The following is a 24646-nucleotide window of genomic DNA, read 5'->3' as shown; positions in this document are numbered from 1 at the left end:
TACATTCACTGAATACCTCCTCTGGGCCCAGCTATGTGCTAGGAGCCCAGGATAATTATAGACAAATAAGACAAGTCCCACCCTGGTCAGGATGCTCACAGACCCTTTGGGGACACAGATAAGTAGGTTACCATCAGAAAAGTGTATATTCTATATAAAAGGAGCATACCCTGTGGGCGTGGAAGCAAGAAGTCACAAACTGTCCTAAGAAGGCAGGGATGCTTGAAGAAGGTGAGGGGGGTCACCAATAAACACAATCTCCTGATACCACACTTATTTGGCAAGAACTGTGGGATATAAGAGTGAAAACGTGATATCTGGTAGATTCTACTTTCTCAAGTTTTGGTTTGCAGTAGCTGCACCAGGAGGCCTGGTAATCTTGGCTACCCAGCTGTGATAAGCATAGGTTGCCACAAGGTGTCAGTAAATGCCTTAGCTACATGGCTACATTCTTCAGGTGTGCTCTGTGCTTCATCTGAATTGACTGTACCCCTAAATCTTGCACCATATTTTTGTTTAAAATAGTTAAAAGTTAAACGTTAAAGCCCTGAATTGTATTTGGCTTTTTAAGAATAATATTAGTGCAAAATAAATATATTTAGTACCTTTCTTACTAATCCCAGTTGAGCTAGTTAATCCTAGTTAGCTTTGGTGGGACCTTGGACAAGCAATTTAACCCCTCAGTGCTTTGGTGTTCTCTTCTGTACATTGGGGACATTAACAGTGCCTGCTCTGTAGGGTAGAAATCTAGTAAATACTCAATCTAGTAAATAGTAAGTAATAACTCCCAGCGTTATGGCTGCCTCTCTTCCTCTGAGATCCTTCCCTGCATTTGAGATCCTTCAGACCCCAGGAAACCTGATTTAAAGCTACCCTTGTGATACTTTTTACCCCTGGCTTATCTGTGCAGGCCATAGGTGGTTTAGACACTCACCTTGGACTATTAGAGTTTTTCAAGGGGTCCCTTTGGCCCTCGGGAGCTCCGGATTAGTTGTGAGCCCAGTGCTGTCTCTGGTTCTTCTCCCCTAGGGCTCCCTAATCCCTCTCCTTCACCCTGCAGAACAGGAGCAGAGATGAAAGGGTTTAGTCACTGCACATGATCTCCAATCAGAAGGAAAGCAACACCCTGGAAGAAGAGAAAAACCATTCTTCCTATCCCCTGTTACCAGTAACTTGTTAACTAATCAACAATTAACCAGTACTTGTGCCAGGGAAAGATTTATTTTTTTAGAGCCCTATTTCTTTTCACAGAGTACTTTGAATAAAATTTGAATAAGGCTCTTGAACAGAGATTTGAAGTGAGTTCGTGGCAATGAAACATAGGAACACCAGGACATTGAAAAAATTAAAAATTGTGTGATGTGAAAAAGGGCTTGAATGCTTTCACCAGCAGAAGGTTATAAGGAGCTACATCACTTGTTTACGTGAACACAATCTACATGTTCACAAATTTAGGAAAGGGAGCTTAGGGCTTCAACTCAATAAGGGCTTGAATCCTGGCAGTGTTATGATAGGTCTCAGGTTCCTGATCTGTCAAAAGGAAATACTAGTCTTCATTTAGGGAGGGCCTACACTGTGCTAGATGCCTTGAATACATTTTTGTATCAACACAACACCCCAAAGTAGAGATTGTTATAAAATACACACTCAGCATTGTTATGAGAAATAGATCATTAGGGAAGGCAGGAGCCTCCAGCACAAGCACTCAGATGTTTGTTTCCCTCTTTCTTTGCTTCCTCTCCCCTCAAGTCCATGAACTTCCTTGAGTTGCTACAGTATGAAGCTGGTATTTTGTTCTGAAGTTTTCATGAGGAGCACTAAGTCTCAGAAGTTCTGGGAAGCCCCTCATTGCTGTTGAGATGCTGAAGTACAGGAGGAGTTATTCTATTCAGCACTTTCATTGAGTATACAGCCCCCTACATGAAATAGGCAGAGTGGGACTGCCTAGTCTGCAATGCAAATTACTTGTTTAATGATTAAGAAACTACTGGACATTTACAGTCCTCCTTTCTTTTCCCACCCACCATCCTACTGGCTGATTCATTTCTTTCCATAAACATTTATGGCACACCCATGCCAGGTGATGCCTTGTCATTTGGGTTCCATTCCTCTCATGGGGCATCACTTGTAGTGAAGAAAATGACTACTTGGAGACCACATGGAGTGCACTGAGGGACCTAGGGGAGACTGCCTCACAATCCCCTATACCGGTTTCATGAGATAGCCCTGACCCCCAGTCCTTAGGGGTATTTATTGATACACACAAAATAGAAGCAGGGAGAATGAGGAAGTCAGGAAGCAAAGAAGAGAATGAGAAAGTCAAGAAGCAAAGAAGAGAATGAGGGAGTCAGGAAGGGGAACTTCTTTAGAGCAGATGAAAGGGTAAGGGAAGTAGCTCGAATATCCCCACTTATTGATTAATCATAATTGTTAAGCCTAATCCGGAGGGACCCGAAACATTGAAGACACAAACAAAGTCCATCGATTACACATCAAAGCTTTATTGTCTAGCTTGGCCAAGCGGCAGCAACTCCGACAGAAATCTGAGGGAGAGCGTGCTGGCCCTTTGTTCTACTTAGTTTTTATAGTATTGTAAGTGGGAAGTACAGAAGCAAAAATTGTAATTAAGAGCCCCTTACCACTATTGGTTATAGTCATATGTCCTTTAACATGATAGGACCATGTTAAATTTTCAAGCCATACATCATTTTGGAGAAAACAAAATTTACAAGCCAACACAATGGTAGAAAGATATCTCTTTACATATTAAAAGGCATTCCTATATTATCTAGTGTTTTTCTGCCATCTCTCTGTCCAGAGTCACACATGTTAACCACATGCATTTACATAGGAGAGGTGGTTTCTGTGGGGATAAATGCCCGCAAATGGCTCATTGCTATAAGAAAAGGTTTATTTTGTCTTTTCTCTCCCTGTACCTGGCTAGCCATTTATCCTTTCCGCACAGGTGTGGTGGAATGTCTGGGGATCCATGTTTTCCTCCCCTTTGCATTTACAATACAATGCCAAGGGCCATCCTGGTTATGCCAATCACACAGTACAGAGACTATTCTCACAATTTCTCTGCACACCTTAACCCAAATTAATAAAATGTTCTCCAAGCCTCTTAAAATATTAATATTAATTCTGTAGTTTTTGGTACCTTACAACACTTGCGGGTGAAGTGGCGCAGTGGCTCCTCAATAATTGCTAATTCTATCCCTATTGTGCTGCATTCAGCCCGTTGGTACTGTGTTCAGTACTTTTGTGAGTAGAACCACTGTGGCTTTTGCCTCACTGAACTCTGTCCCTGTTCTTGTTCCTATTCAGGGCCTCTACAATGCCTGATGCAGGATTATGGATATAAGTAATTGGGTGAGAATCTGGTTTTCAAGTATTCTTGGTCCAAGAGATAAGATGACATGTAGAGATAGAGACCTACAACAGAAGGTGCGCTCAGGGCCACCAAAAAGAACAGATAAAGTGTGTGAGAGCTCAAAGGAGAGAAGTTGTTGGGTGGGGGCAGAATAGTGATCAGGGAAGGCTTCCTGTAGGAGGAAGCATTAATTACAACTAGTTTGTCAAGAAGTATTTTTAAGTAGCTACTGTGTGTCAGATCCTAGCTTTAATAGATAGGAAGGTAAGTTTGAGATGTGTCGAGAAAGAAGAAAAATCACTCATTTGTTTTTTTCCGTGAACACATGTTTACTGTGCAGCAGTACTGGGGATACAATCATCATGATAGATATAGTCCCCTCAAGGAACTTATAATTAGTAGGAAAGATACATTTTTAAAAAAAGAGATGATCTGACCTGTGGTGGTGCACTGGATGGAGCACTGACCTGGAATACTGAGGTCACAGGTTCAAAACCCTGGGCTTGCCTGGTCAAGGTACTTATGGGAGTTGATACTCCCTGCTCCTCCCCTTCATCTTTCTAAAATAACTAAAATCTTTAAAAAAAAAAAAGAGAGAGAGAGATGACTGAATGATAGGTGATGTAAAGAAAGTGAAGAGAGTGCCAAAATGGGATGGGATGAGCCAATCTTACCCAGGGTGATCAGGAAAGGCCTCTCTGAAGAAAGAATGTTGTAGCTGAAGCTGAAAGGATGAGAAGGAGTCAGCCATGGAGAAAGTGAGAGGAAAGGGAACAGTATCTGCAAAGGTCTTTGGTGTGCTTGAAGCATTTCAGGAAAATAAGTGTGACTGGAACACAGCAAGTTGGAGGAAGAGTAACAGATGAGGTTAGAGGGGCAGCCAAGAGCCAGGCCGTGCAAAGGCCTTAGGAAGGTCAGATTTTACATCCGAGTATGATAGGAAGACACGGTGCGGTTTGCAGTAGGGGAGACACATAATCACCTGGCAAATGGATGGGGGCCAGTGGGGCTGGGACAGCAGTCAGTGAAACAGTTAGGAGGCCTCTGTTGCAGGGAAGTAGACATGAACTCATTCAAAGCAAAGAAACACAAGAGTAGTGGCAGAGAGGGGCGAAAGGTATTCAATATGACTGAGTGCAAGGTGCAGGGACTGGTTGGTGTGGTGGGAGCCACTGAAGACCATCTGAGCCGCTTTGCAAGCCCTGCTGAGCGGGAAGCCAAGGCCAGCTTCTGAGCAGAAAAGAGGCATTAGAGCTGGGTTTTTGCAAAAGCCTTCGGTGGGGTGGGGCAGAATGTTTAGTTTCAGTATTTAAAAATTGCTCCAGTAACAGATAATGAATGGATTGGAGCATGGGTTGGGGGCCGGGTGGGAGCTGCTGCGGGAAGAAAAGTCCAGAGGGGGTAGCATGTGGGGTCAAGGTAGCTTCCAACAGTGCTGTGGTTTCTTTGGGTGGGAGACATTTCAGGCTCATTTATAGTAGGATCTTTCTTTTCTAGATTTTTTTTTTTTTTTTTTTTTTGTATTTTTCTGAAGCTGGAAACAGGGAGAGACAGTCAGACAGACTCCCCGAATGCGCCGGACCGGGATCCACCCGGCACGCCCACCTGGGGCGAAGCTCTGCCCACCAGGGGGCGATGCTCTGCCCCTCCAGGGCATTGCTCTTGCCTCCATCAGAGCCACTCTAGCGCCTGGCGCAGAGGCCAAGGAGCCATCCCCAGCGCTCAGGCCATCTTTTGCTCCAATGGAGCCTTGGCTGCGGGAGGGGAAGAGAGAGACAGAGAGGAAGGGGGGGGGGGTGGAGAAGCAAATGGGCGCTTCTCCTATGTGCCCTGGCCGGGAATCAAACCTGGGTCCCCCGCACGCCAGGCCGACGCTCTACCGCTGAGCCAACCGGCCAGGGCCCGTAGGCTCTTTCTTAAAGAGCAAGACCTCAAGGACTGAAGGAATAAAGTGAAGAATGGCTGACAAATTTTTATCAGCACAAGGGTTGGGCAAGTCACTTCAGGTCTCTGAGCCTCAGCTTCCTCATTTATATATGAGAAAAGATGGATAAAGGACAGTGGCCAGGAGCTAGACTCATTCCTTACCTGCTCAGGCCGGATAGCTCTGTTGTGAGCCTGGACAGCCAGCTATGGTGAAGGGGAATGGTCGCTCAGGGAAAGCCTGTCAGCTCAAGGGCCTTGCTGCTTGTGGGGAAGCCCAGCATAGCGCGAGACTCCCAGGCCGTAAGATGGGAGGTGGTAAAAGTCTGGATTCAGCCCAATTTCACAATGTCCAGTTCTTGACAGTCATATAGTCACCTGCAGCAGCCCGGTAGGGTGGGCAAGTAGCTAGGATTGTAATCCCATGTAATAGTCCGGGAAACAGGCTCAGGGAGGCGTGGCAACACTTTCGGCGGGATGGAGTTACCTTGTGCCTGGGTGAGGCTCAGAACGCCAAGCCTCCGCTCGGGTCCCTGAACACCGACCTGGTAAGCGGAAAACTACAATCCCCAGAATGCCATTCGGAAAGGGTGGGAACCGGAAGTGGGTTTGAAGGTATGGTCCGATGTGCCCTGCTGCTGCGTGAGATGACAGGATCAGGTACGCCCGGGGCTCTTTGCGGTGTAGGTTAAGGTCTGGAGCAGGGGTCCCCAAACTGCGGCCCCCTGAGGCCATTTATCCGGCCCCTGCCGCACTTCCGGAAGGGGCACCTCTTTCATTGGTGGTCAGTGAGGGGAGCATAGTTCCCATTGAAATACTGGTCAGTTTGTTGATTTAAATTTACTTGTTCTTTATTTTAAAATATTGTATTTGTTCCCGTTTTGTTTTTTTTTTACTTTAAAATAAGATATGTGCAGTGTGCATAGGGATTTGTCCATAGTTTTTTTTATAGTCTGGCCCTCCAACGGTCTGAGGGACAGTGAACTGGCCCCCTGTGTAAAAAGTTTGGGGACTCTTGGCTGGTGTCTGGCTCCCGACTGCTGCAGCGTTTGAGGGCGGGGAAGATGCCGGGAAACAGCGTTTAAGAGTTGTGTGGACTGGTGTTCCGCACCGTCTTAGTGCTTTACGTTCCTGTTTCCCGACGTACTCGCGGGAAACATGGCTAGGCGGGGCCACAGGCGGGGTACTTTCGGGCCCGTGTTCTATTACTGAAGGTGCTGGAGGCGTGGAGCCAGCTCCGCAGACCGAACCTGAGAATGAGAAGAATATGCAAACAGAGGTTGGTCCTTTACAAAGCGCCCGGGAATATGCTTATCAAGTGGGACTTGGGTTAGAAAACTCAGAGATGCGGCTGCAGTGCGGATATATTAATTTAGCTAGTATTTATTGAGCATCTGTTATGTATTATGACCCTTTCTAGGCATAGAAAATACAGTAGTGAAGAAAGGAAACAGAACACTTAGTTATAAAAATAGGGAAGTTCTGGCCCTGGCCAGTTGGCTCAGGGGAAGAGTGTTGGCCTGGCGTGCAGGAGTCCTGGGTTTGATTCCCGGCCAGGGCACACAGGAGAAGCGCCCATCTGCTTCTCCACCCCTCCCCCTCTCCTTCCTCTCCGTCTCTCTCTTCCCCTCCTGCAACCAAGGCTCCATTGGAGCAGAGTTGGCCCAGGCGCTGAGGATGGCTCCATGGCCTCTGCTTCAGGCGCTAGAATGGCCCTGGTTACAACAGAGCAACGCCCCAGATGGGCAGAGCATCACCCCCTGGTGGGCATGCCGAGTGGATCCCGGTCAGGTGCATGCGGGAGTCTGTCTGACTGCCTCTCCGTTTCCAACTTCAGAAAAATACAAACAACAACAAAAACAATAGGGAAGTTCCCACAAAAACGAAGTAAAGTATATTGGATAATGAAAATCTAAATGGAATGAGAAATGTAGTTACATATTTATTTAGAGGAAGAACATTGGAGTTAGCAAGAATAGAAAGTGCAAAGGCCCTGAGGCAGGAATATCCTTGGTATGTTTGAGGAACAGCAAGTAGAGCAGGTGGCAGAGAACAGTAGATGGGGGAAATAGAGGTTAATGATCAGTACCAGCAGTCGTAAGGATTTTGGCTGTTTACCATTAGCGAAATGGAGAATCCAGCACGATTCTGAGCAGAAGAATGACATGATTATCAATCATTTAGGATGCTTTCATACTTTGAGGTTCAGTACTGAGTGCTGGGGGTGTGCATGTGAATTCTTCATCCTCTCTTGCCAGAAGGGTTTGTAATCTGGTGGGGAAACAGGCAGACCACCTATCATACAAGGCTGGGTCGGATAATTGCAGCCCCATGAAAACAGGATGAACATTATCCCCAAATATTCAGCATGTGTTATTATGTCAAGTGCTTAGTAACTAACCATTTGTTAAATGATTAATTGAGTAACCCCAGTACCCTGCACTGTACCTGGAATGGAAGCTCAGAAAACAATTTTATTAAATGAAGAAATGAAATGCTAAATGTGGGCATAGATAATGTCTCACATGGATTGGTAGATTCTTGGTAGATCTGTGCTTCTGTGATGCCCTACTTCCCCTATGCTAACTTCCTAGGATTACTAGGAAATAAGCTTTGATTCAATATTCACGGAGCTTCCATTCTGTGCCAGGCCCATGCTAACCAGTGAAGATACAAAGATGAAAAAGATGTCCCTATCCTCATGAATGCCCAACCTTCTATATTACTGATTCTACTGGTAGTGGTTGGAGTTGCCTTCATTTGATTTTCAAGATCAGTGTATCCCAATTTCTAGTCTAAAAAACATTTCCAGGGACTATAGGACTTTGGAGAGACCAGAGATACAGGAATAGAATAGGAAAGAAGGGAATGGGGACGGTGGTGTTAAAATTCCGTTTATTCAACAAACATTTATTTAAACACTGCTGTTTGCCAGAGTCTTTGAACTGTTCAATGTGTAGGTAGATGTAGTTACAGGGTCCCTCCTGAAGAGGAATTCAGATTGTTGGGAGAAAAAAGATAAGCGTTGATTGTCCAATTTTCAGAACAGCAATGGAAAATTCTGCAGCCCCTCCAGCTACTTCAACCCTAGCTCTCTTTTCTCCTCAGCCAGACTTCTCCAGTGACAATATCTACATTCATTGCCTCCCAGTCATCCTCTGAATGGACAAACACAGATAAGAATGCAAAATGCTATGGAGTTCAAAGGAGGAAGAGATCTCATGGCTGTTAACAAACTACCATTTCCTTAACAAATCTGTTTTCTTATAATAAAATGAGGTTGTTAGGTATTGGACCAGTTGATCTTTTTTCTTTTTTCTTTTTTTTTTTTTTGTGTGTGTGTGTGTGGGGGGGGGACAGAGACAGAGTCAGAGAGAGGGACAGACAGGAAGGGAGGAAGATGAGAAGCTTCAATTCTTCATTGCGGCACCTTAGTTTCTCATTGATTGCTTTCTCATACATGCCTTGACCAGGGGGCTACAGCAGACCGAGTGACCCCTTGCTCGAGCCAGTGACCTTCACCTTAGGTGAGCCTTACTCAATCTAGTTGAACCCGCGCTCAAGCTGGCGACCTCGGGGTTTCGAACCTGGATCCTCTGCATTCCAGTTCAATGCTCTATCCACTGTGCCACTGACTGGTCAGGTTGCTTTTCTTTTTCTTTTTTAAGATATTTTTTATTTATTCACTTTAGAGAGACAAGGGGGGAGAGCAGGAAGCATCAACTCCTATATGTGCCTTGACCAGGCAAGCCCAGGGTTTCGAACCGGCAACCTCAGCATTCTAGGTTGATGCTTTATCCACTGCGTCACCACAGGTCAGGCCAAAGATATGCTTTCTCTAAGATGGTGGTAACACACTGGACTCAGGAGCATCCATGAGCAATGGTCATACCATTCTTTGTGACAACTGTAGACTAGACTATTTTTTACTCACCTTTCTCAGGGATTTTGAATGCCATATTGAAATTGTGACATTCCTTAAGTGTGCTGTAACAGTGGTTCTCTATATTTTCTGCCTCAGCACTTCTGAGAGACATTAAATATTCACACTGGTGATGGTGGCTTTCTGCTGCAGTGATACTTCACTGAGTTGAGGGAGGGAATAGTCTGGGATAACAAATTTTGATACATCACCAGTGTAAAGCCAGTAGGCACGGCTACCATCACAGCCACCTGGCCCATGCAGGTTTGAATTTGATTCGGACAGACAGTAATGAAACAACGGAGCCAAGAACTGGTGGGCCATTACCTTTAATCCTAGCTTGCACCCAGCAGGCAAGACACACACAGTGGGAAAACACTTCCCTTTCCATTCAGGGCTCCCAAAGCCACTGACTTATCTGAGTTTCCTAGAATCAAAGGTTTCTACTTCACAAGCCTTATTCACCTCTGTTTCCCATCTCCTTCTCTCTGCACAAACTGGCTTCTCCTTCAGCACGCTGCCATCTTGGCTGCTTCTCCTCTCCTCCACGTGACCTTTCTTTGCTCTCCTCCTGCATGGGCTCCTCTGCCCCATTTTAAGTGTAGAAAATCAAAACCTTTAATCCAATATACAAACAAGGAAGTTTCTGATACAAAGTCACTTATCTGAGGCATAAATGGGATTCCTCATAAGAGTGCACCACCCCCTATTATGCAACAGTCAAGAGTGTGGGCAAAAGCTTAATTTTAAAACTAAGCCTTAGGCTATAATGACTTTGCCAGCTTACAGCCTGTCTCCCACACCCAATGCAAACTATAAGGGAGCAAACATATATATCATATTTACAAACTTATTTGACCAACAACCAGCAACCCAGAAGAATTCTTTGTTGATTTTGGGCCACCCTTTGCCATATGTTTTGGCTCACTCTTCCTCCTCCAAGGATATTACTAGGACAGGACTTTGCATATAGTAGGTGCTCAATAAATATATGCTAAAGGAGTGGTTTTGAAAATAAACTGAAACATAAGGGAGGTGGCTTTTGCCATTTCTGTCCCACCCTTAGCTCCTGAATGGATTTCAGAAAACACCATAAATGACTTGGTTTCCTGTGTCACTCAAGCAGTGACTAAACCAGTGATGGCTTGAAGGTGTCAGACCTGTGCTTCTCTTCCGAGAAGTGGATTTGGGTCTATTACTATTGCAATGTTTCTGTGCTGACTTATTTCTCTGGAAGACACACATGCTTTTCAATAAACCTGTTAGTATTTTACACACCTCTTCAGTAACACAATAACATTATTTGTTTGTCATTTGGATATAGGGGACTACCTCTGTAAGTGAAATAATGTAATGTCTCACATAATCTTTTTTATTCTAATCTGGGCAAAAAGGGCAGAGGACTAAGCACATGGACTGGAAGTTGGAAGGGAGTGCTCAGGAAACAGAGTCACACGTGCTGCAGGAACAAGAAATCATCCCAGAAGACACAGGTGAAGATGGCATCTCTGAAAGCTTCCGGCTTCTACAGATTGATGTGGAATGTGAGCATCAGAAGAGAGAGACCCTGCCCGCAGGCAGTGCGACGTGGTGCTCGGTGAGTGCAGTGGTGGCCGTGGGTTTTGAGATGATGGAATGTCCCAGAGACCCCTATACTAAGGGTAGATGCTGGTAACAAAAAGACTGGGAATGACTGGTGTATTCCAGGGATTGGATTTCCTACTAACTGGTTTAAGGCTTCATTTCCTTTTGTGTCGTAGGAAAAGTAAGTCAAGTTCAAGAGGAATTTTTGATACACCACAGAAAGATCAGGAAGTCTAAACTCTGCTTTGGTCCCATTATGTCACATGTCTCTTCTTGGGGCTCTGCTTTCTCTAAATACAATCTAGTCTATTTTTGTTGTTAAGACTAATATCCTTTTTCTTTCCTAACTTTATATCTAAATTTTAAAAAAAATAAGTAACTGTTTCTAATATTCATTTTCCTTTTTGGTGCTTATGAAGTTCTCAAACAATTTTGTTTTCTGGATAACCTAAGAAAAATGTCCAAAGAAAACAGAGAAACTGGGAAAAGATAGTTGCAGCAAAGAAGAGCAAAAGAAAGCAAGAAAAAGAAAGAAGAAAAGCTAATCGTGTAGAAAATTCAGGTAACAATACATCAGGTTCCTGGTATAATTATATTTATTTCTTAGCAAACTGATATCTGCATGTTTCTAATACTGTTTTTAAGTAAAAATAAACATCTGGGAGCTGAGACCTGTTGTCCTATTCTGTTGTGAATCAGAGTATCAAATAAACAAAATTGAAGTCTATCATTCAAATATAAACAATCTAGTGTACATGTGTGTTTATAAACTCAGAAGTAGAAGAAATGCCAACAATAGCTAACATTTTTATTCAGTGTTGTGTGCTAGGTTCAGTGTTCAGAATTTTACATGGATTACCCTAAGGGGCAGGTCCTTTATTATTGCCATTTTGTAGGTGAATAGACTGAGGCTCAGAGAAATTAAATAATATGCTTAAGATAATATATGAACAAACTGAACTTAGATTTAGACCCAGCAGTGAGCTCCAGAGCCCGCAGTCATCACCACTCTGCTGTATCTAAATGGACTTATGAATGAATACCCTGCCTGAGTTTCAAGTTTCTAGTTTCTCTTTCTGTGAAAATAGGACTCACCTGGCTGGGGAGATTTGTTTCTTACTGAATACTATTCCTCTGTTTTCTCACTCATATTTCTTTCTGCTTTTTCTACTCTAGGCATCTGCCCCCAGCACAGCAAACGTTTTCTGAGATCCTTAACCAAGGAGAAACTTTCAGAAGCCAAACACTCAGGACCAAGACTCTGTATCGATTTGAGTATGACCCACCACATGTCTAAGAAGGTAGGAGATCCACTGAGTTCCAAATTCCTGCTCACATGAGGGAAATCTAGAAGGGAGCAGCTTTCACAAAGAGCGTGACCAGCTCCAGCATCTGTGATTGCACAGTAAACCAGCAAATGTGTTTGGTTTCCTACACATGGCTAAGTTCCAGGATGGCTCTTGTAGAGAATCAGGAAGAGAATAGACATCCTCTGGTTTAGTCTGCAAATCTTTACCTTAGCTTCTGTTCTGATATCTACCCTTTGCCTCTGTGTTCATGGTGGTCCCAGTCTGGTTGGAGCCTTTCAGTTTCAGTTCTCCGGAGGCAAAATTTTAGACCTGCTGGGAAGAGGAATGTTTACCTGGTTACATATTGTGGGGAGATGATCTGGTAGGATGTCTACCTGCAACATATCTGTTTAGGAAGTACATCCATTGTCCTTCCTACTGTAGGTGAATGAGGGATTTCCACCTATGAGTTCTGGGGATGGCTAAACACATGGCACTCAACACTGAACAGATAAAATGGATAGTTTGTTAGTGACATCCACTCAGCCCTGAGGGAGGAGGACACTGCCCACCATGCAGGGCCACGTGGGGCTGCACCTGGGAACAACTGGGGACTGTGGGAGCAGGCTCTGTAGCATCAAGAGGGTGGTGGTACCCCTGGTTCCTGCAGGAGGATGATTTGTCTGTTGGAATGATTCTGTGGGCTGTTAGAGAATTAAGACCCACTGCTCAGGGATAATCAGTAACTAAACCTGCTCCCTTTGATGAAATGATTTTTAGCTAGGGTACTTGATTTGTGGAAGCAGAATAGGGAGAAGAACTTGTAGGTAGGCCATCCAAGGCCCACCCAGTTCCGCCAGATGTCAAGGCAGCACATCATATTGGGCCTTAGTTTTAGGCTTAACACTACAAAACAAGTCTTTGTGTTTTCCAGTACCCCTGTCAGATGTGCTAGGATTTGCCTGTTTCTCAGAGAAATTAGGAGAACTGAAGATCTGAGGTTCTTACATGGAGCCTCTTTTAACTGTAGCCCTCTGAAAAGGTCAACCAAGAGTTTTCTACTATTTATTATATTGAGATAATCAGATTAAATCAAACCCAAAGCTTTCTTTCCTCTACTGAACCAAATCAGGCCTGATTGTGAGCTCTCTGAATCATAATGGAAAGTTAAAACTTTCAATCCTATTACAGCTACTGGAGTTAGGGAGCCAAATTTATTTGATGCAACATAAAAATGTCTATGTAGTAATCTAACCTCTCTTTAATAAATAGTAAACATCACATGGTAAGATTTTAGATAAATGCTAAAAGAACAGTTTAATATGTCATTAGCCATATAATGGCAGGCTCTGAAGGAGGGAGAGTTCTCAGTTTTTCCTTTGAACTCACTGTTTCTGGGCTGTGTCATTACCTCAGCTTTCATCTACAAGGTGTGGAGCCATAGGGTACTCCCCCCTGAGGTAAAGGGGGTCATTCCAGTTCTTGAGATTTTCCTGAGTAGCACTCAGTGAACTTACTGAATAACCATTCATTGATAATGAATTCAGAGAGGGCATGTTTCCACCCTAAGTTTTCTTATTTCGTTGAAGGAACTAAGCAGACTGGCTGGACAGATCCGAAGGTTGTATGGTTCAAATAGAAAAGCTGGCAGGCCATTTTGGATCTACCTCACTGGATTCTCAGCAGACAGTCCCCTGTACGAAGAGTGTTTGAGGATGAATGATGGATTTTCTAGTTACCTGGTAGGCATCATTTTTTTTATAAAGACTTTATTTATTCATTTTAGAGAGGAGAGAGAGGGGAATGGGGGAGGAGCAGGAAGAATCAACTCCCATATGTGTCTTGACCCGGCAAGCCCAGGGTTTTGAACAAGCGACCTCAGCGTTCCTGGTCGATGCTTTATCCACTGCGCCACCACAGGCCAGGCTGGTAGGTGTCATTTTGAATTGTCATCTAAAAAGTGTGTTGTGGGGTGATTTTTTTCACTTTTTCATATTTTGATGTAAAATACATATCTAAATATGTGTTTTCATTATTACAATGTAAAAAAGTTAAGAACTTTGTCTGACCAGTGGGGAGGCAGTGGATAGTATGTCAACCTGGGATACTGAGGTCCCAAGTTCAAAACCCTGAGGTCGCCAGCTTGAATACAGGCTCACCAGCTTGAGCCCAAAGGTCACTGGCTTAGGCAAGGGGTCACTGGCTTAGCTGGAGCCCCCTGGTGAAGGCACAAATGTGAAGCAATCAATAAACAACTAAAGTGATGCAACTATGAGTTGATGCTTCTCATCTCTCTCCCTTCCTGTCTTTCTCTGTCCCTGTCTCTCTCTCTCTTGCTAAGGGGGGGGGGGGACCACTCATCAGTTCTTATATTTAATTTTTTTTCTCCTTTCCACTACATGGATAAAAAGTATCTAGACCTGTATTTAGTTTCCTGTATATTGCATGCAAGACTGTATACTCCAGGAATGTTTTAGGAAAATGCCCTGATTCCTTTCTTGTTCTTGGTAATGCAGAATTATGAAACATGAGTTTTGGAGGAAGAGAAAGAATCCTTGTGGAAGTAATGTGAATTTAAGATGAGTTTTAGGGAGTACTAAGTTAGTTTTGAACTCTTTCTCTTGGATCTCTTACGTGTTGTGATTGAGTTACAGGGACAATCTAGGTCAGTTCCTAAGAAATGCCACTAAAAATGCCCGTGTGTGTTTGCATTATGTAGCTGAGACTGGGCAGTGTGGCCTTTCTGAGGGAGGTCCATGGAGGCAGCGAGTGTGGAGAGCTCCCAGTGCAGTGCTGCACAGTTAGTTGTGGCTGCTGTTTTGTCCTCACAGCCCCTCCTGTAGTGCAGCCACTCCCAGCCTTACTTTCCGCTGTGCGTGTTTTATGGTTGCTGCATGCAAACCAAACAGACCCATGCTCAGGGCCCTGTAATCCCTGCTCTCCTGTCTTCATGCCTTTCTTTAGGTGATTCCCTTCACTCTGAGTGCTTCTTTTGTACATATCAACCTCACCTCTTTTCAGAAACCCAGTTCCAGCATTCCCTTCACTAAAAGCTTGTCTCTGGTGTGTCCCTCCCTCATCTGTAGTCCTGGGGGTGTACTCCCTGCATGTCTGGTAGGACCTCATATTACTTTCTGCCTCAGTTTTTAGGGTTGAATGTCTGTGCCTTTCTTCTTCCCCTTTCCCAGCTGAGCACTTTCTGAGAACAGGTTGTCAGACATATATATAGCCTCTTAATGTACCTAGAGCCAGGCCGGCTAGGAACTAGATGTTCAGTAACTATAGTAGTTGCTTCAGTGTGGGCTATGTTTAACCTCGTTCATAGCACATTGGACTATTGTATTTTTCAGCTAGATGTAACAGAAGAAGACTGCTTTAGTTTATTCCCCCTGGAAACCCTAGTGTACCTGACTCCTGATTCAGAAGATGGTATGTATATTACTGCATAGATTCATGGAGCACATGTATCTAGCTAGTTTCCCTGGTCAGCTGCCCCCATTGATGCTCTTGGATCAATGTTAAAATTTTTCCCCCCAGAAAATCATCTATTTCACATAATTCTCAAATTTATTGATGTAAAGTTGATCTTCATATTCTTTTCTAATTATTTTACATTCCTCTGTAATTTTAATTTTTGTCTCCTTTCTGAATCCTAATGTTGATTTGAATCTACTGCCTTTTTTCTTGATTAGATATGCCCAAATTTTGTCTATTTAATTGGAATTGGTCTTTTCAGAGAATTAGCTAATCTCCTATCTATGTTTTCTATTTCATTGAATTTCTACTTTTATTGTTCTTTCCTTTTCTTTCTTTGGATTTAGAAATTATAAAACAGTCTTGATCTCATTGGCCTTTATTTCTTCATTAGCTCTTGAAGATGTTGATGTGAACAAAGTTTACATCCTTGGTGGACTTGTGGACGAAAGCATTCAGAAGGTAAGTGTGCACTTTACCTGAAAACCTGTATTTGAAAAGTTGTGCTGGCCCTGGCCGGTTGGCTCAGCGGTAGAGCATCGGCCTGGCATGCGGGGGACCCGGGTTCGATTCCCGGCCAGGGCACACAGGAGAAGCACCCATTTGCTTCTCCACCCCCTCCCCTCCTTCCTCTCTGTCTCTCTCTTCCCCTCCCGCAGCGGAGGCTCCATTGGAGCAAAGATGGCCCGGGCGCTGGGGATGGCTCCTTGGCCTCTGCCCCAGGTACTAGAGTGGCTCTGGTCTCGGCAGAGCGACGCCCCGGAGGGGCAGAGCATCGCCCCCTGGAGGGCAGAGCATCGCCCCTGATGGGCGTGCCGGGTGGATCCCGGTCGGGCGCATGCGGGAGTCTGTCTGACTGTCTCTCCCTGTTTCCAGCTTCAGAAATACACACACACACACACACACACACACAAAAAAAAAAAAAAAAAAGTGGTGCTACTTTTAGAGGCACCTACCCTGTAATAATTTTACTCAGAGGCCTAAAAACTCAGAGGCAATAGGAAGAGGAGCCTATTCGGCCTGGGTTGGCCCTCCTGCTAGTGAAGTCTCCTCTCTTCAGCAGCGATGTGGGCAGTTCTGATCTGACAGAACCTAGTCAGGAACTAGAATGGGGAGTTTGGTAATTACACCAATACCATTGGTGAATTCCTTTCTTCTCTCCTCTTCATTTCTGTAAGGGAAACTGATCTTGACCAGGGATCACTGATGTAGCATTCTTACCAGCTTTTTGTTCTTTGTGAGAGTCATTTGCTCCTTCTTAGTCCGTCTTCCCTGCTGACAGAGGTCTTACAAGCTTGACCTCAGTAGTACTGTCCAGAGTTCTTTTGTTGAACTGGAATTTTATTGGAATAATTGGAGCTTTCCAGTGTCTTTCTATTATATAAATATTTGTTGATAATTTTATTTGTATTTACTAATTAACATTTCATAGATAATAAAGAATAGCTTAATTGTTAAAATATATAAAAAGGAATACAGTGAGAAATACAGTAAGTCTCCCTCCCATCTTTGTCCTCCACTAGAGAAAACACTGTTTTGTTGTGTATCCCTTGTTATAGTCTATGACAAGTGTCCCCAAACTATGGCCCGCGGACTGCATGTGGCCCCCTGAGGCCATTTATCCGGCCCCCCCCCCCCCCGCCGCACTTCTGGAAGGGGCACCTCTTTCATTGGTGGTCAGTGAGAGGAGCACTGTATGTAGCAGCCCTCCAACGGTCTGAGGGACAGTGAACTGGCCTCCTGTGTAAAAAGTTTTGGGACCCCTGGTTTATGATCACACAAGTATCTATATGTTTGTATATATATATATGTTTTCCAGGTAAGTGAGTGTATTTTATATATTTTTTATAAATGTATGAGATACACACACATATTTAACAAGATATTTAACTGAATTGCATTTATTCTAAAAAGGTCAGTGTTCATGACTTCATAAAGATAATCTAAAAATATGGTGGGGGGCTCTTAATCCAGCTAATAATGAGAAATTCATAGTAGAATTTTTTAAAATCATCATTTTGTCACTCCCACTCCCATCTTTTTTTTCTTTTTTTTTTTACAGAGACAGAGAGAGGGATAGATAGGGACAGACAGACAGAAACGGAGAGAGATGAGAAGCATCAATCATCAGTTTTTCATTGAGACACCTTAGTTGTTCATTGATTGCTTTCTCATATGTGCCTTGACCGTGGGCCTTCAGCAGACCGAGTAACCCCTTGCTCGAGCCAGCGACCTTGGGTCCAAGCTGGTAAGCTTTGCTCAAACCAGATGAGCCCGCGCTCAAGCTGGCAACCTGGAGTTTCGAACCTGGGTCTTCAGCATCCCAGTCCATGCTCTATCCAGTGCGCCACCGCCTGGTCAGGCCCCAGAGTCATCTTTGATTCAGGGAATTGATTCAACAAAAGGTTGTGAGGGAACTGACTACTAACATTGTCTCAAAGTATCACCCCATGGACCTGACTTGTGGGGGCACAGTGGATAAAGCATCAACCTGGAAAGCTGAGGTCGCCAGTTCAAAACCATGGGCTTGCCTGGTCAAGGCACATGTGGGAGTTGATTCTTCATGCTCCTTCCCCTTCTCTCTTTCTCTCTTTTCTGTCTAAAAATGAATAAATCTAAAAAAAAAAAAAGTCACCCCACAAATTACAAAGGCAAAAGTGTACCATAGTAATTAAATGACATGGAGGTCACCATCTTAACAAAATTATCAAACTTAGACTCACCACTAGTGACATTAGATACCTCTGATTTCTGATATTATGGAATCTCATTGTGAAGTATTACCAGAAAATGTCTAAATTAAATATAATCATGAGGAAACAGATCCAGGATCTGAGACATTCTGCAAGACAACTGGACCAGACTTTCAAAAAAGTCAGTGTAATAAATACTAAAATCATCAGGGAGGGGGCTGTTTTAGATTAAGAGAAATTAAAAAGACAACAGCTAAATGCTGTCTCCCAAGCATAGTGACAGTGCCCTTTTTGAGGCAGCAAAGTCTAGAGCAGGGGTCCCCAAACTTTTTACACAGGGGGCCAGTTCACTGTCCCTCAGACCATTGGAGGGCTGCCACATACAGTGCTCCTCTCACTGACCACCAATGAAAGAGGTGCCCCTTCCGGAAGTGTGGCAGGGGTGGATAAATGGCCTCAGGGGCCACATGCGGCCCGCAGGCCGTAGTTTGGGGACACCTGGTCTAGAGGATCAGTAAGTATGGTCTATAGATATGCAGTATTGACACATTATCTTACTTTATTTTTCCACCATTATTTAAACAGAAAACAACTGGCACAGAGATTTTTCAGATGAATGGAACTTTTTGGTTGTTAATAGAGTTTGACTTCTTCCCAGAAAAATGTTTCTTAAGAGGAATCATTTTATCTTTAAATGTTCAGAGAACAAATACTGGACTGTAATCTCCAGGGCAGCTCCAAGTCTCCTACCTCCTACTAACTTTGAATTCTGTACTCTAGTTCAGAGTATTTATAAAGCAATAGATGTTTTATTTAAAGAGCAATCATAGTTCATATATGCAAGGAGTGTTATTCTTCAAAGAAGTCCTTTGAGTAGCTGTACCCTTATTCCATCTGAAACACATCACTTAAACCATTTTTGGAAGTTCTTTCTTGAAATTGTATTTCATGTGTCTGAGAGGGAGGTAGTCCAGGTGTCAGACAAAGTGCTGGGACTGCTTCATGCTATTCCACTTGGTTAGACCATACTTGGGGTGGCCAGTCAATTATGGGACTGTAAGTGAAAAGAACTGACAAGCTAGAACAAGTTCAGAAGAGGTTGACTGAATGATGAAGGGACTCAAAACTACATCATAGTCAAGGAACAGTTGACAGAACTGTGAGTCTAGAGATGAGAGGATTCGTGGTGGCATGATCCCTGACTTCTAGTTTCTGAATCTTTCATGTGGAAGGGCCATCTTACTTGCTTGGTGTGGCCCTGGAAGGATAGAACTAGGACAAATGGGTGGAAGTCTCAGGAAAAAAACCCAACTTGGCTCAATATCAAGAAGGCTTTCCTATTACCTAGTATTGTTAAAATTGGAGTAGGTTTCCCCAGGATGCATGGATTCCCTGTCATAAGGGTTGTCCACTTAAAGCCAGAGGCCACTTGAGAGGAAGATCATAGAGGATAGACAGACATGGGTGATGTTGGATGGACTGGACTAGTTACTGCTGAGGCTCCTTCCAAACCTGAGTATGTTCATTATCCCAATAATCTTTAAGTTTGTTGTTTGTTTTTTTGTATTTTTCCGAAGCTGGAAACGGGGAGAGACAGTCAGACAGACTCCCGCATGCGCCCAACCGGGATCCACCCGGCACGCCCACCAGGGGCGACGCTCTGCCCACCAGGGGGCGATGCTCTGCCCCTCCGGGCTGTCGCTCTGTCGCGACCAGAGCCACTCTAGTGCCTGGGGCAGAGGGCAAGGAGCCATCCCCAGCGCCCGGGCCATCCTTGCTCCAATGGAGCCTTGGCTGCGGGAGGGGAAGAGAGATATAGAGAGGAAGGAGGGGGTGGGGGTGGAAAAGCAAATGGGCGCTTCCCCTGTGTGCCCTGGCCGGGAATCGAACCCGCATCCCCCGCACGCCAGGCCGACGCTCTACCGCTAAGCCAACTGGCCAGGGCCTATCCCAATAATCTTAAACCTTTCTCTTTAATCCTGAAATTGCAAATAGGTAAGATGACCTTTCTAGCCTCTCACAAGATAGCAGATATAATTTCAACTTCATTTCATGGCTCAGGGTCATCTTTAAATGGACATCAGTTATTTTTCTCTAAATGAAACCCTACGTGACCTCAGATTATTGAACTTTTGATTTCTTGTGACTCCTTTTAGCAAGTTCAGAGCCCTTCCTCTTCCTCAGTAGCAGCAAGAGAGCATTGTTCTCACACCTAATGCTCTCTTGCAGCTACTGGTGGACCCTACTTGAATCCTGTGTCCCTCATCTCTAATTTGCTGCTACCAATTGGCTGTGAGTCGAAAACTTGATATCCAGAATTGGGTATTCTGAGTTAGGGCCAGGAAGGTTCTACTCTGACTGATTAGACTGCTTGGACTTCAGGACACAGAATGTGGCTGCAGACATGCCTCTTTCAACTCATTTCTTTCTTGGTTTTAAGTAGTAGCAAGTGGAAGGTACCTGGATAAATGACTCTCAAATAAGTAAGGTATTGCCGCACAAGCCATTTCTTTCTTGGGACAAGTTAATATTCTTCATTATCTGCAAATACTCCTAATTATCTGCAGGATGTTTTTTTTCTTTCATTTTATCTTTTAAAAATTATTTTTATTGAATTTATTGGGGTGACACTCGTTAATAACAGGCTACTTATATTTAATACACTTATCATGATGATTACAGATAGAAGAGTTGTGATAGGTAGGGGCCCTGGCCAGTTGGCTCAGTGGTAGAGTGTCGGCCTGATGTGCGGGAGTCCCGGGTTTGATTCCTGGCCAGGGCACACAGGAGAAGCGCCCATCTGCTTCTCCACCCCTCCCCCTCTCCTTCCTCTCTGTCTCTCTCTTCCCCTCCTGCAGCCAAGGCTCCATTAGAGCAAAGTTGGCCCGGGCGCTGAGGATGGCTCTGTGGCCTCTGCCTCAGGCGCTAGAATGGCTCTGGTTGCAGTGGAGCGACGCCCCCTGGTGGGCGTGCCAGGTGGATCCTGGTCGGGCGCATGCGGGAGTCTATCTGACTGCCCCGTTTCCAACTTCAGAAAAAATACACACAAAAAAACAAACAAACAAAAAAAGAGTTGTGATAGGTAGGGATTCTCACTATTTGTTATGTGAATGAAAATAAGACTGTCTTCATGTATTATTTTCAAAAGAAAAATATTTAACTGTGATTCACAGAAGGTGACATTTCAAAAGGCCCGAGAACACTCTATCATGACAGCCCGCTTGCCAATCCAGGAATACATGGTCAGACGCCAGAATGGAAAAAACTATCATTCAGAGATATTGGCCATCAATCAAGGTATGCTCACATGGACCATGCTTAACGTGTTAGTACTGGTGCCGCTTCCTTGCATCATGTTTAAGTCTGAATGGCCCTTGAAGCAGTTCCCTGTGATTGACACGCTTGGGCTTTATTGCGTGTACTTTGTGACATGTATTTTTCATTTTCTTCCTGATTCCCCACTATGTTAAATACCATTGAAATTGTTGCCTTGGCCTGGAATGCCCTGCCTTGAACTCTTCTTTGACCAGTGAACTCCTGTTCATCCTTTAGGCTTCAGTTCACAGGCACCTTGGCTGCTGCCCTCCCCACTCCAGGCCATGGCAGGGCCCCTGCTTTGTGTTCCAGTTGGACCATGTTCCTCTCTGTTGCAGCACTGTCCATTTGCAGGCCTCTGTCTCTCAGTGTAGGCAGGCAGGGCCTGTATATTTGCCTGTCTCCCCAGCATCTAGTACCATGTGTGGTAGAGTACGTTTGTTGAATGAAATATTCCAGAACACCATTTTCCTTATTAGTCATATACTAGTTCTTTTTCCAGTGTATGATCAGTTTTCTATTTACCTTTCTGACAGTATTTGATATCCTGTCCACTTACTTTGAGACTCAAAACTGGCCTGAAGCACTGAAGAAAGGAGTTTCTTCTAGAAAAGGCTATGTTCTTCAGAACTCAATGGAATGACGGACAGCCTAAGGTTGCAGCCACAGGAAGTGAAGTTGCTGGAGGGGCCTTGACCAAAGAGCAGAGCAAAGGGTGGTGATGGCACACACTTGCCTTGACTTGACCCCTTGGATCTTCATGAGAATACAGGTTACTAATAACAGGGACCACATTTCACGCTCTTTTGTATCTCCTCTAGTGCCTGGCTCACAGGAAGTGCTCAGTATATCTTAACTAAGTAAAGTTTACATAACAAGGAATTAGCCTTTAAGCTACATGGTTTTGGATGTGTTAATTCATTTTTGTACATCTATTTATGAAAAACCTACTCTTTAGAGATAGCTTAAATAATTAAACATTGTGATATCGAGAGTTTTCACTAAACCGGCATCCTCAAGTTCTATGACTTTGTCCAACCTCCTCTGATCATGCTGACTTTCCCCAGTTCGGAATAAGCTGTACATACGTGTGCTTTTCAGGATCAGCCTGTCCTAACCTAGCCCTCTTCAAGCCCCCACAGCATTTTTCCTACACCTGTGGCCTCTGCTTTGTCTCCCCTGTTACAAGTATGGGTGTGGAAGGTTTCTCTTCCTAACTAGCCTCCTTACAGGACAGTTTGTGGGAGTATCTTTTTATCCTTCTGAGTCTTGTACAAACTAGATTCTTCATATGTATTTGTAATTATCAGTTCAAATTGAAGAGCAAAACCATAGTATTGGTAAGTCTAACTTGAAAAAAGCCGGAAAATACATCTGACACAAGCATGTTAGAGAACCTCTTATTACACAAATCTCAGTGATCCCTTCTCATGTCCTAGTTAGATACAGTTGCTTCAGTTACTCTGGCCAGTTTGAGCTAGTCAACTTGTTTCTAAGCTGCTAGCAAATTCAGAAAATGTATTCTGTATCTCAAAGAACTAAAAGGTTACTTCTGTGTTCTGTCCCGTTTCACAATCTAATCCCTCAGGAACTATAATCACTTGATAAATTATCTCTTTATTATCTAAAAGCAGCCTAGTCTTCAGGAAACATCTTTGGGAATACATTAACATTCCTTGGACTTTGTTAACATATTGAATGAATTATGATCTTTGTCATTCAAAAAGGACTGCTTGTGGGTAGTCTTCAGGGATCTATAACTTATATTCTCAGGGAGGCCTCCCCAGAACCATTGACCAGGCTTCATTTTCACCTCTAAAGGTTTTGTTTAAAATACCAAATAGCACAGAAGAATTTCCTCTCCAATTCTATCACACACCTCTACCATTTTTCCAAAACCTAGGCAGAGAGTTTCTTGTTTGGCTTCTAGGAAATGACCTTAGCAAAATAAGATTTGGTTGGACATAGATTCAGAGATACTCATCAGTATTATTTATAACACAACAAAAAACTGGACATACCCAAAATATCCTATAACTTGAAACAAATATACAACTATTGAATTAATAGCAATCATGAAAGAAATATATTAAATGTTATTTGAAGGGGACAAAGTCTATTACAAAGTAGTATATAAAGTATAATCTTAGCCCTGGCCGGTTTGCTCAGTGGTAGAGCGTTGGCCCAGTGTGCAGGAGTCCCGGGTTTGATTCCCGGCCAGGGCACACAGGAGGAGTGCCCATCTGCTTCTCCACCCCTCCCCCTCTCCTTCCCCTCTGTCTCTCTCTTCCCTTCCCGCAGCTAAGGCTCCATTGGAGCAAAGTTGGCCTGGGCGCTGAGGATAGCTCTATGGCCTCTGCCTCAGGCGCTGGAATGGCTCTGGTTGTAACAGAGAAACGCCCCAGATGGGCAGAGCATCGCCCCCCGGTGGGCATGCCGGGTAGATCCTGGTCAGGCACATGCAGGAGTCTGACTGCCTCCCCGTTTCCAACTTCAGAAAAATACAAAAAAAAAAAATAAATAAAAAAGTATAATCTTGTAATTTCAATTTGAAAAACATGCATTCACATAAAGTGGTTGAGAATGTAGGTCAAGTTAAAGTCTCTGTCTCAGTTTCTTGCATAGAAGGGTGTCTTCTGCAGTTACTAAGAATAAATGAATTAGGCCCTGGCCGGTTGGCTCAGCGGTAGAGCGTCGGCCTAGCGTGCGGAGGACCCGGGTTCGATTCCCGGCCAGGGCACACAGGAGAAGCGCCCATTTGCTTCTCCACCCCTCCGCCGCGCTTTCCTCTCTGTCTCTCTCTTCCCCTCCCGCAGCCAAGGCTCCATTGGAGCAAAGATGGCCCGGGCGCTGGGGATGGCTCTGTGGCCTCTGCCCCAGGCGCTAGAGTGGCTCTGGTCGCAACATGGCGACGCCCAGGATGGGCAGATTATCGCCCCCTGGTGGGCAGAGCGTCGCCCCTGGTGGGCGTGCCGGGTGGATCCCGGTCGGGCGCATGCGGGAGTCTGTCTGACTGTCTCTCCCCATTTCCAGCTTCAGAAAAAATGAAAAAAAAAAAAAAAAAAAAAAGAAT

The 24646-nt window shown here is 44.2% G+C and overlaps 1 protein-coding gene across 2 annotated transcripts; it reads left to right on the top strand.

The window, feature by feature from the left end:
• The first annotated feature begins 5905 nt into the window (after positions 1-5905).
• Positions 5906-23206, top strand: TRMT10B (tRNA methyltransferase 10B). 2 transcript variants are annotated; one of them, XM_066256712.1, is made up of 9 exons: positions 5906-5956; positions 10613-10815; positions 11256-11364; positions 11979-12103; positions 13681-13833; positions 15442-15520; positions 15960-16027; positions 21432-21555; positions 22110-23206. In XM_066256712.1, exons 1-9 carry the CDS (start codon positions 5914-5916, stop codon positions 22214-22216), a joined length of 1011 nt encoding a protein of 336 aa, XP_066112809.1. In that variant the 5' UTR covers positions 5906-5913; the 3' UTR covers positions 22217-23206. The 2 variants fall into 2 exon arrangements, with proteins under 2 accessions (XP_066112809.1, XP_066112810.1); XM_066256713.1 differs by lacking the exon at positions 5906-5956 and adding an exon at positions 6464-6575.
• Positions 23207-24646: the final 1440 nt, after the last annotated feature.

This window comes from Saccopteryx bilineata, chromosome 2, assembly GCF_036850765.1.
Source record: "Saccopteryx bilineata isolate mSacBil1 chromosome 2, mSacBil1_pri_phased_curated, whole genome shotgun sequence".
NCBI classification, from domain to species: Eukaryota; Metazoa; Chordata; class Mammalia; order Chiroptera; family Emballonuridae; genus Saccopteryx; species Saccopteryx bilineata.
The sequence above is the reverse complement of the archived record's forward strand: the minus strand, read 5'-3'. Positions and strand labels throughout refer to the sequence as shown.